The sequence below is a fragment of the Bombina bombina genome, chromosome 2, assembly GCF_027579735.1.
Source record: "Bombina bombina isolate aBomBom1 chromosome 2, aBomBom1.pri, whole genome shotgun sequence".
Taxonomy (NCBI): domain Eukaryota; kingdom Metazoa; phylum Chordata; class Amphibia; order Anura; family Bombinatoridae; genus Bombina; species Bombina bombina.
In genome coordinates, this window is record NC_069500.1 from 430,018,508 (window position 1) to 430,030,526 (window position 12,019).

Genomic DNA, 12,019 nt, shown 5'->3' on the forward strand with positions numbered 1-12,019 from the left:
GGAGACAGCGACAGAAACATCTTTCAAAGGACAGGAGACGTGGAAAAGGGAATCCCTGACTTCTCCCATTCCTGTAAAAAATCTCCTAGTCCACAGAGGAGTCCTAATTATATATATATATATATATATATATATATATATATATATTTTACTAGAATATGTAGGGTTGACAACGACATACGTAAGTAGCCAAAACATCGCCTTTGTGATGATTTTAATAAAAGGCTTATTTTTATTGCAATCTTGCTAGTATAACCAGTTGTGCGCCTACCACATTGTCTGTAATCTGCTACACTATTGTGAGCTCTTTTATTTTGGAGGTGAAAGCAACAAGGTTGACTCAGAGGATGTGGGCAGCTTGGTTCCCTGGAGGTGACACAGCGCCGCCATTTCCAACACTTTATGAGGGAAGGCATCCTGTGAAGTTGGAGCAGAAACCTTACTATCTGAATCTCTACGTTTCCTCTTGTGTGTTCCCTTTAGCATAGGGAAGGCAGATAATGCTGCAGATACCGCTGAAGATACCTGTGTAGCAACTTCTGCAAGCAAATAAACTCCTCCAGGAGATTGAGAAGAACCAGAGGGCACCGCATGTGACGCCATTGAGGCTTGGTACGCATAAGGAAAAAGCTGTATAAATGTTTAAACAGCATCATCCTGAGAGACATAGGGTTCAGTGGCAACAAACGATCTCAACCAGAGAAAGTTCTAGCTAAGCAAAGAGCACATAATTGCAAAAATTAACAATTTGCGCTTCCATACATAACCAACAGAACACAGAATCTTCCATGTCCTAGAACAAAAAAAAAAATCTTTATTTTGATATCTTAGTATGAAAATAAGTAAAAATTATGTACTGGTACTAGCTATGACAAGACGGAGACTAAGTCGGAAAAGAACGGGTCACGTGACCCGCTGACTAAGAACTGTGCCACAACCTAAGCACGCGCTGCTAAACAAAGCTGTAAGAAAAAACAGCGTATTTCCCTCCCTACAATAAGAAAGGCGGAAGATCACAACACACAAGAATGAGGGCATGGTCCCAAACTAATCTGTCCGATTAGCGTTTGTACTTCTGATAACTGCGTTGAAGATGTGTGTGTGTTAGGAAAATTGTCTCTGTGACTGTACTTTGGAGATTGTGCATAGTATGGCTGTGATACTGCTCTGCTGCAGTCAGATTCGGACAGATTAGATTGGGACCATGCCCTCATTCTTGTGATCTTCCGCCTTTCTTACTGTAGGGCGGGAAGTACCAAAAAGCTTGCTTAGCATGACCCATAAACAGAAAAAGGAATATACTCAAATCAATTAAAAAGTAATAATCCCTGGTATCTTGTCACCTATAAGTGCCTGCTCTCTACCTTTAAATATCCTTCTAAAGGATAAGCATGTCCCATAATAATATTGCAGCTCCAACTTATTAAGTGTACAGTCTCCCATACCTAGAAGACAATATGCACTTACCTGCACTAAAACTTTACCTCCTCCTTGCACCTAAGGCAAAGAGAATGACTGGGGGGGGTTTGTGGAAAGGGAAGTGATACTTAAAAGTTTAACTGTGGTGCTCTTTGTCTTCTCCTGCTGGCCAGGAGTGATATTCCCAACAGTAATTGATGAAGCTGTGGACTCACCATATCTTAGGAAAGAAATAGATATACAATTTCTGAAAGTTTCCATTTCAACATAAACAGTGCAAACTATATTCACATCTTGTAGGCAAAAACGATCACAAATCTGAAAGAGCTGCAATAACAACACTATTTATGTAAGCAAGTGGTATTCATTCTTTTTTGGAAAGGCTGTCAAACACCAACAACCCCAGTACGGAGTGAACAGTTGCTTTCATTGGACATAAAATGCATATTATTAGGTCCGCTCACTTATCACTTTGTAAATATAATTGTGCTCTCTACAGACACAGTTTATATAAAACAAACATAGATTTTGTTTCAGATATTTTATTTAATAGCTCAAGTACAAACAGAGGCTACAAAGGTTTTGAATATTTTAACAAATACAATATAATTCCCTTTTTTAAATATTATTTATCCACATAAAAAAAATCTTTCCTCTTGGGATTGATTCCACTGTTCCTACCCCCAGGGCAGCTCTCAGAATACCTCTATAAGAAATAAAAAAAATAAAAAAAATGCTGCCTAAGCCTGTAAAGATGCAGTGTTTTAATATTATTATGTTACTCTATGTACTATTCACAGCACCCTCAAAGTCATAATAGATATTTGTACAACTTTGGTGTTTTCCCAAGTAAGACACATTTGACAGTGTGCCATCATGTCACCGATACAATACAGTCTCTTTTTCTCTCTTTGCTGCCCTTAAAAGGGACATGAAGTCCATTTTTTTCCTGGCTCAGAAATAGCATGTAATTTTTTAACAACTATCCAAATTACGTCTTATCAATTTTGCTTCATTCTCTTGGTATCTTTTCTTGAAGGTGCAGCAATGCATTACTGTGAAGTAGCTAAACACATTTGTAAAATAATGACAAGAAATATATATTCAGACACCTATCAGCAGCTAGCTCCCAACTCCTAAGCCTACCTAGGTATCCTTTTCAACAAAGTATACCAAGAGAACAAAGCAAATTAGACAATAGAAGTAAATTGGAAAGTCGTTTAATATTGTATGCTCCATCTGAATCATGAAAGAAAATGTTTAAGTTTGTAACAAGCCAAGAAATAACAGGGCATACAAAAAAAATACATGTGATAAGTAATCCCTGCCCAAGTTTCTTTCTATAGGGACAGATTGTTCTGTAACCAAGCAAGGACAAATCCCCCTTAGTTTACTATTAAAATGCTTCCTAGATCATAAAATTGCAGATTATGACATTTTCCTATACGGAGCATCTTCTACAGAAACATGTTTAAACTTATTATGCAGAAGAGTGTTGCTTTCTAGAGTAACTGCTATAGCCTATGACACCTTTAGTTGGACACACACTCAGTGTTTAATGATCCAGTGTTCTAAATGGGGCTCCATCATTTCCTGATCACGGCTTTGACCTCATAACATTTGAAACCCAATACATAATCCCCAGTGCGCTCAGCAGCTACCTGGCAACTAAAGATTTCAGGGCACACCACGTCATAGCACATCAGCTTTCACTATTGGTTTCCTAAAAACTGGTAGATGATCACACATTGGTCGGCCTGGGCTAGGAAAATGTGCATGTTTCTGACAATGGCCCACAGTATGAATAACCTGAACACAGAGGCCAGCTCTATGTCCACAGCAAGCAAAGCTCTTTAACACAAGACACAATGCAAATCAGCAACTCTGTTTATGGCTTCATTGGGTTTCATAGTCACCTGAATGTACTTTACCAAGCTTGGTCAGTTCTAAATTATAGCAGTGAAATCAGCCTGAAAGACAAAGCCCTCCCCTTCTTTAGAAAATGCAGCAGCATTTCCTCATATATGTAGTTAAGAGTTGTAGGAACGTTCCACTGAGGCAGAAGGGAACGCACAGAACACATTCCTCTATAATAAAGGGCAAGGAAAGGACTGTGTTTCTTATAATCATTTTACACAAAACTGGATTAAAATTTAAAAAAACTTGTTAAAGTTCCCAGTATAAAATCTGAATCTAATTTTTTTTTTTGAAATGTGACGGACAAATTCATCAGAATGAATAACCCAATAAAACATGCTGCAAACACCACATGTAATAATATTGTTCTAAAAGCTACTGCACAAACACCTGGTATATTTGGGACCAAAAAGTCCCAGAGAAAGAGAGCAAACCATCATTAATAAATGGCTACAGAATTCCAGCCTCTGGCATGGCTGAATGCTTCCTTTTACTATTTAGAGGCTGAGGCAGAAATCCAGCTGTCTAAATTCTTTAGTGTAATACAAGCTATTAGAGGCTGACCTATCCAGTACTTACTTAGTAAACATGAGCTGGAATTTTAACTAAGTATACAACTAGGTTTTATGTATTACCCATTACTTAGTGACTCAGTACTGTCTATTCTCTGACTAGACTGGCACACTTAGATATAAAAATCCCACAACATTCAAATCAATTACTTTAAAATAAAAAAACAACAAAAAAACGATTAAGATGCATTTTCCCTTTTTGTCTCTGCCTGGATCATTTGAAATAATTAAACTTCAAGTTGGGGGGTTAGGACTGGCAGACAATGCTGCAGATCAGACTGCATAAATATGGCATTTGGTCCCAGAGCAAACAGACATGTGGCCCCTTTGGCTTGTTATCTTCGAGAGACCCACAGGGTTGTCAGTTGCTCTATGTTCCCTCTAATAAATAAATAAATTAAAGAAAAAAAAGAAGTGTTTTCTCCCAGTTCTGCTAATGTCTAATGTATCCCTTCCTCCACATTAGTGAGTGTGCACAGGGAGGAGGGGGAAGATTTCTGGTCCCATTTCTTCTTGGTGCAAACTGGCAGTGAAAGCAAATAACTAGAAGATTCCACGTTGCTATAATGTAATCCTCCAAAAAAGGACTGAGGCACTGAAAGAGTTTTTTGTTTGTTATTTAAGCACCAGCAGGAAGTAGAGATCAGACCTCGGTGGAGAAGAGGATGCTCTGGCGCTTACTGTCTGGGGTGGGAATAGTGTCCAGCTGCAAAAAGTACAGCAGAACTTGCACCTGAAAAGAAAAATGAGAAAGGAAGTGTTAGACATGGGGAAACTAGAAATCTTTACATCCAGGAGATGCCCCAAATCACATTACAATAAAGTCCAGCAAATTAGTTGCACTGCACTGAGTCTATGGGATTCAGATAGAGCATGCAATTTTAAGCTACTTTCTAATTTACTCCTATTATCAAATTTTCTTCGTTCTCTTGCTATCTTTGTTTAAAAAGCAGGAAGGTAAAGCTTAGGAGCCGGACCATTTTTGCTTCAGAACCTGGGTTACGCTTGCTTATTAGTGGCTAAATGTAGTCACCAATAAGCAAGCACTATCCAGGGGTGCTGAACCTAAAATGGTCTGGCTCCTAAGCTTTACCTTCCAGCTTTTTAAACTAAGATAGCAAGATAAGAAAAATTGATAATAGGAGTAAATTAGAAAGTTGCTTAAAATCGCATGCTCTGTCTGTAGCATGAAATAAAAACTTAGTGTTTAGTGTCCTTTTACACTCTCTGGAACAGTTCTGGTGTTGGCAAGCTGCATCTGCCTATGGGTGAGGTATTTGTATAGCTTGTTGAAGAGTAGCAAGTTCAGGAGTAACTTCTTTACAGCAAGGGTGGTTCATGGAACACTAAGGTCACTAGTTACGCTTACAGTTCATAGGAAATATGGGCAGACTTGATGGGCCTATGGTTCTTTTCTGCCATGAAAACATCAATTACAAGTGTATACGTTAAAGGGACATGAAACAGATTTTTTTCTTTCATGATTCAGATGGAAATATCATTTTAAACAAATTTCCAATTTACTTATGTTATGTTTACTTTATTCTCAGTATCCTCTGTTGGACGTAGTGAAGCAATGTGCTACTGGGAGCTATCGGGACACATATGAGGCATATATGCACTGCCACCAAACAGCAGCTAGCACCCAGTAGCACATTCCTGCTCCTACCTAGGATTTCAACAAAGGACACCAAGAGAACAAAGCAAATTAGAGAATAATGTCCCTTTAATTTCAAATCAGAAAGATCCAGAGGACTGACCAGAAAAACACAACCGATCGTCCTGATTATCTTTATACAAAAACAAACTGTGAATATACACATGGCATAGCATATGTGAACATTTCTGTATAATCCTCTAAAGCACAGCTGCTTTACTGTCATATGACAAAAATGTTATAATATGACCACTTGGCATTGCAAGGAAACTCACCAAGTTTAAAGGGACAGTCCAAAAAAAACTTTCATGATTCAAATAGGGCATGTAATTTTAAACAACTTTCCATCTTACTTTTATTACCAGTTTTGCTTTGTTCGCTTGGTATTCTTAGTTGAAAGCTAAACCTAGGAGGTTCATATGCTAATTTCTTAGACCTTGAAGGCCGCCTTTAATCTAAATGCATTTTGGCAGTTTAGTTCATGTGTTTCATATAGATAACATTGAGCTCATGCACGTGAATTTACCGAGTGAGCACTGATTGGCTAAAATGCAAGTCTGTCAAATGAACTGAAATAAGGGGGCAGTCTGCAGATGCTTAGATACAAGGTAATTACAGAGGTAAAATGTTTATTATAACTGTGTTGTTTATGCAAAACTGGGGAATTGGTAATTAAGGGATTATCCATCTTTTAAAACAACAAAAATTGTGGTGTTGACTGTCCCTGTAATGCATTGAACAATCCTATCTACAAAATCCCATTTTAAAGGATAAGCAACTTCCTTTGCATAAAAGATGAATGCTGTTTCTTTTTGTCACTGAATATGGGACATACCTAACAAAAAATTAGTTTACCATGCAGTCAGCAAAAACTATATAGGGAGAAAACAATGGTTCCACCTAGAGGACAAACTGAGTTTTACATAAACACATACATTTGTTTGCGAGCAAAAACCTAATGAAATGGGAAAATGGTTTCATGCTTATACAACACCAAGTTCCATTTGTCAGACAGTGCGATTATTCCTCCAAGAGCCAGAATAGTTTGCATATCAAGGTCAATGTTCTCATAATTGATGTCCAGTAAAGGTCCAGAGGCTGAGGGGCCGTGTGTGCATTATGGAGCTGACTGACTACCAGTAAACACCTTGTAATTACAAAATTTTCTGCAGATTAACATATCAGCAGTCTGAATATTATAGAACAGATTGACAACTTGTTTGCTGCAATAGGTTTTTAATGTTAACCCCTCAAAGACCGTGACGTACCATGTATGTCGCTGGTCGTTAAGGCTTTCCTTGCTAACAATAGCACGGGTCACAAGACCACGCTATTTGAAATGCAATCCCCATTAAAAGGCCAGCTATGTTGGTCCTTAAGGGGTTAAACGTCCACCCAAAACTTCCCTTATTTGCAGAAGCTAATCTGAACTCGTGTCTGGATAAGATGGGGGGGGGGGGGGGACTACTATATGAAAGTATAAGTAAAGGACAGTAAAGTCAAAATGAAACATTTATGATTCAGATAGAGCTTGCAATTTTAACTGACTTTCCAATTTACTTATCAAAATGTGCTTTCTTTTCTTGTACCCTTTGTTTAAGAATAAAGCTAGAAAGGCGTATAGGAGAGTTCATGTGTCTTAAGTATTCTATGGCAGCAGTGCTTGCAACTATGTATAACTGCTATAAAGATTGTTGCCAACACAGCTGCAAAATGGCTACAGACATATGCACGTGCCTGAGATCATCCAGGATTACTCTTTAACATAGGATAACAAAAGAACAAAGCAAAATCAATAACAAAAGTACATTTTAAATGTAAAAGTGTGTACTGTCCTCTTAAGTTGTAAAGTGGGTGGTCCAAATTAGGCCTTTACATTTAGATATAAAAGTTATTGTAACCATAGCATGGCCGAGCAAAAGCTCAAAATAATGCTGGTCTTTTCTCTTAGACTTTATAGTATCGGATAAAGCTGCATTGGTATGTCACAGCCTTTCTTTGCCTTTGCTCAGATCTTCTAAAGATCTCTGTATATTCGTCAATACAGTCCTTGAAGCCCAAGGCCACCTGACATTTGTCCTGATGTAAATAAGTGTAAATGTTCCACTAACGTTCCAATGAGTGATGTGACATCCAGGAAAGCTGGGCAATTACAATCAAGCAGCAGACAAGGGCACTCAACACTCATTATGAATTCTGCAGTATACACAAAAAAACAATTTATGTAAGAAGTTACCTGATAAATTCATTTCTTTCATATTGGCAAGAGTCCATGAGCTAGTGACGTATGGGATATACAATCCTACCAGGAGGGACAAAGTTTCCCAAATCTCAAAATGCCTATAAATACACCCCTCACTCACCACACTTACAACTCAGTTTAACGAATAGCCAAGTAGTGAGGTGATAAAATAAGGAGTAAAAAAAGCATACAAAAAAAAAAAAAGAGGAACTGGAAATATAATTGGGTCTCATGGACTCTTGCCAATATGAAAGAAATTAATTTATCAGGAAAGTTGTTACATAAATTATGTTTTCTTTCATGTAATTGTCCATGAGCTAGTGACGTATGGGATAGAAATACCCAAGATGTGGAAGTCCACTGAAGAGTCACTAGAAAGGGAGGAATAAAATAAAAACAGCCATTTTCAGTTGAAAAAATTAAATCCAAAAAAATAAGTTATTCTCATAAATTGAAAGAAAGAAAAAACCTTAACATTAGCAGAAGAATCAAACTGAAACAGCTGCCTGAAGAAGCAAATACATCAAAATGGTAAAATTTATTAAATGTATGCAAAAAAGACCAAGTTGCTGCTTTGAAAATCTGATCAACTAAAGCTTCATTCTTAAAAGCCCAAGAAGTGGAGACTGATCTAGTAGAATGAGCTGTGATCCCCTGAGGCGGGGACTGTCCCGCCTCCAAATAAGCCTTATGAATCAAAAGCTTTAACCAAGATGCCAAAGAAATGGCAGAAGCTTTCTGACCTTTCCTAGAACCAGAGAAGACAACAAATAGACTAGAAGTCTTCCTGAAATCTTTAGTAGCTTCAACATAATATTTCAAAGATCTTACAACATCCAAAGAATGCAAAGATCTTTCAAGAGCATTCTTGGGATTAGGACACAAGGAAGGAACAACAATTTCCCTACTAATGTTGTTAGAATTCACAGCCTTCAACCTTAGGAATAAATTTAAACGAAGTCTGCACAACAGCCTTATCCTGATGAAAAATCAGAAAAGGAGACTCAAAAGAGAGCAGACAATTCGGAAACTCTTCTAGCTGAAGAGATAGCCAAAAGAAACAACACTTTCCAAGAAAGTAGTTTAATATCCAAAGAATGCATAGGCTCAAACGGAGATGCCTGCAAAGTCTTCAAAACCAAATTAAGACTCGAAGGAGGAGAGTGATTTAATAATAGGCTTGATAAGAGCCAAAGCCTGAACAAAAAAGTAAATTTATGCTTACCTGATAAAGTGATTTCTTCTATGATACGACGAGTCCACGGATTCATCCTTTACTTGTGGGATATTATCCTCCTGCTAACAGGAAGTGGCAAAGAGCACCACAGCAGAGCTGTCTATATAGCTCCTCCCTTGACTCCACCCCCCAGTCATTCGACCGAAGGTACAGGAAGAAAAAGGAGAAACTAAAAGGTGCAGAGGTGACTGAAGTTTTAAACCAAAAAAATATAATCTGTCTTAAATTGACAGGGTGGGCAGTGGACTCGTCGTATCATAGAAGAAATCAATTTATCAGGTAAGCATAAATTTACTTTTCTTCTATAAGATACAACGAGTCTACGGATTCATCCTTTACTTGTGGGATACAATACCAAAGCTACAGGACACGGATGAACGGGAGGGACAAGACAGATGCCTAAACAGAAGGCACCACTGCTTGATGAACTTTTCTCCCAAAAATAGCCTCCGAAGAAGCAAAAGTATCAAATTTGTAAAATTTGTAAAAGGTATGAAGTGAAGACCAAGTCGCAGCCTTACAATCTGTTCAACAGAAGCATAATTTTTAAAAGCCCATGTGGAAGACACAGCTGCTCTAGTAGAGTGAGCTGTAATTCTTTCAGGAGGCTGCTGTCCAGCAGTCTCGTATGCCAAATGGATGATGCTTTTCAGCCAAAAAGAAAGAGAGGTAGCCGTAGCTTTTTGACCTCTAAGTTTTCCAGAATAGACAACAAACAGAGAAGATGTTTGACGGAAATCGTTGGTCGCTTGCAAGTAAAACTTCAAAGCACGAACCACGTCCAAGTTGTGCAACAGACGCTCCTTCTTAGAGGAAGGATTAGGACACAGGGAAGGAACAACAATTTCCTGATTAATATTCTTATTAGTGACGCTCCTTCTTAGAGGAAGGATTAGGACACAGGGAAGGAACAACAATTTCCTGATTAATATTCTTATTAGTAACAACCTTAGGAAGGAATCCAGGTTTGGTACGCAAAACCACCTTATCAGAATGGAAAACAAGATAAGGCAAGTCGCATTGCAATGAAGATAGTTCAGAAACTCTTCGAGCCGAAGAGATAGCAACTAAAAACAGAACTTTCCAAGATAGAAGCTTAATATCTATGGAATGCATAGTTCAAACGGAACCCCTTGAAGAACTTTAAGAACTAAATTCAAACTCCCTGGCGGAGCAACAGGTTTAAACACAGGCTTAATTCTAACCAAAGCCTGAGAAAACGACTGAACGTCTGGAACATCAGCCAGACGTTTGTGCAGTAAAATTGACAAAGCAGATATATGTCCCTTTAAGGAACTAGCTGATAACCCTTTCTCCAATCCTTCTTGGAGAAAGGACAGAATCCTAGGAATCCTGATCTTACTCCATGAGTAGCCTTTGGATTCACACCAATAAAGATATTTACGCCATATCTTACGGTAAATTTTCCTAGTGACAGGCTTTCGAGCCTGAATCAAGGTATCTATGACCGACTCAGAGAATCCCCGCTTAGATAAAATCAAGCGTTAAATTTCCAGGCAGTCAGCCGCAGAGAAACTAGATTTGGATGCTGGAACGGACCTTGAATAAGAAGGTCCTGTCTCAGTGGCAGTGTCCATAGTGGTAGAGATGACATTTCCACCAGGTCTACATACCAAGTCCTGCGTGGCCACGCAGGTGCTATCAAAATCACTGAAGCCCTCTCCTGTTTGATTCTGGCAATCAGACGAGGGAGGAGAGGAAATGGTGGAAATACATAAGCCAGGTTGAACGACCAAGGTACTGCTAGAGCATCTATCAGTACTGCTTGGGGATCCCTTAATCTGTACCCGTAACAAGGAAGTTTGGCACTCTGACGAGATGCCATAAGATCCAATTCTGATGTGCCCTATTGATGAATCAATTGTGCAAACACCTCCGGATGGAGCTCCCACTCCCCCGGATGAAAAGTCTGACGACTTAGAAAATCCGCTTCCCAGTTCTCCACTCCTGGGATATAGATTGCTGATAGATGGCAAGAGTGAGTCTCTGCCAATCGAATTATTTTGGAAACCTCTATCATCACTAGAGAACTCTTTGTTCCCCCCTGATGATTGATATATGCTACAGTCGTGATATTGTCCGACTGGAATCTTATGAATCTGGCCGTAGCCAGCTGAGGCCACGCCTGAAGTGCGTTGAATATCGCTCTCAGTTCTAGAATATTTATTGGAAGGAGAGCCTCCTCCTGAGTCCCCTTCCCTGTGCTTTCAGGGAATTCCAGATTGCACCCCAGCCCAATAGGCTGGCGTCCGTCGTCACTATGACCCATGCTGGCCTGCGGAAACACATTGCCTGGGACATATGATCCTGTGACAACCACCAAGGAAGAGAGTCTCTGGTCTCTTGATCCAGATTTATCTGAGGAGATAAATTTGCATAATCCCCATTCCACTGTCTGAGCATGCATAGTTGCAGTGGTCTGAGATGCAAGCGAGCAAACGGAACTATGTCCATTACTGCTACCATTAGTCCAATTACCTCCATACACTGAGCCACTGACGACCGAGGAATGGAATGAAGTGCTCGGCAGGTGGTTAAGATCTTTGATTTTCTGACCTCTGTCAGAAAATTTTTCATGTTTACTGAATCTATCAGAGTTCCCAGGAATGGAATTCTTGTGAGAGGGATAAGTGAATTCTTCTTTACGTTCACCTTCCACCCGTGAGATCTTAGAAAAGCCAACACGATGTCCGTGTGAGATTTGGCTAGTTGGTAAGTTGACGCCTGAATTAAGATATCGTCCAGATAAGGCGCCACTGCTATACCCCGCGGCCTTAGAACTGCCAAAAGGGACCCTAGCACTTTTGTGAAAATTCTGGGAGCTGTGGCCAACCCGAAGGGAAGAGCCACAAACTGGTAATGCTTGTCCAGGAAGGCGAACCTGAGGAACTGGTGATGATATTTGTGGATAGGAATGTGAAGATACGCATCCTTCAAATCCACGGTGGTCATAT

At 39.3% G+C, this 12,019-nt stretch overlaps 1 protein-coding gene across 1 annotated transcript in view; it reads right to left on the reverse strand.

Moving 5' to 3' along the window:
• Positions 1–1,945: 1,945 nt before the first annotated feature.
• Positions 1,946–12,019, reverse strand: part of BCR (BCR activator of RhoGEF and GTPase) — a 169,087-nt gene continuing 159,013 nt past the window's right edge. Inside the window, exon 23 of the mRNA XM_053701993.1 lies at positions 1,946–4,641. Coding sequence (XP_053557968.1) covers positions 4,552–4,641 — 90 coding nt within the window. The 3' untranslated portion in view covers positions 1,946–4,551. The remainder of the gene's footprint in view (positions 4,642–12,019) is intronic.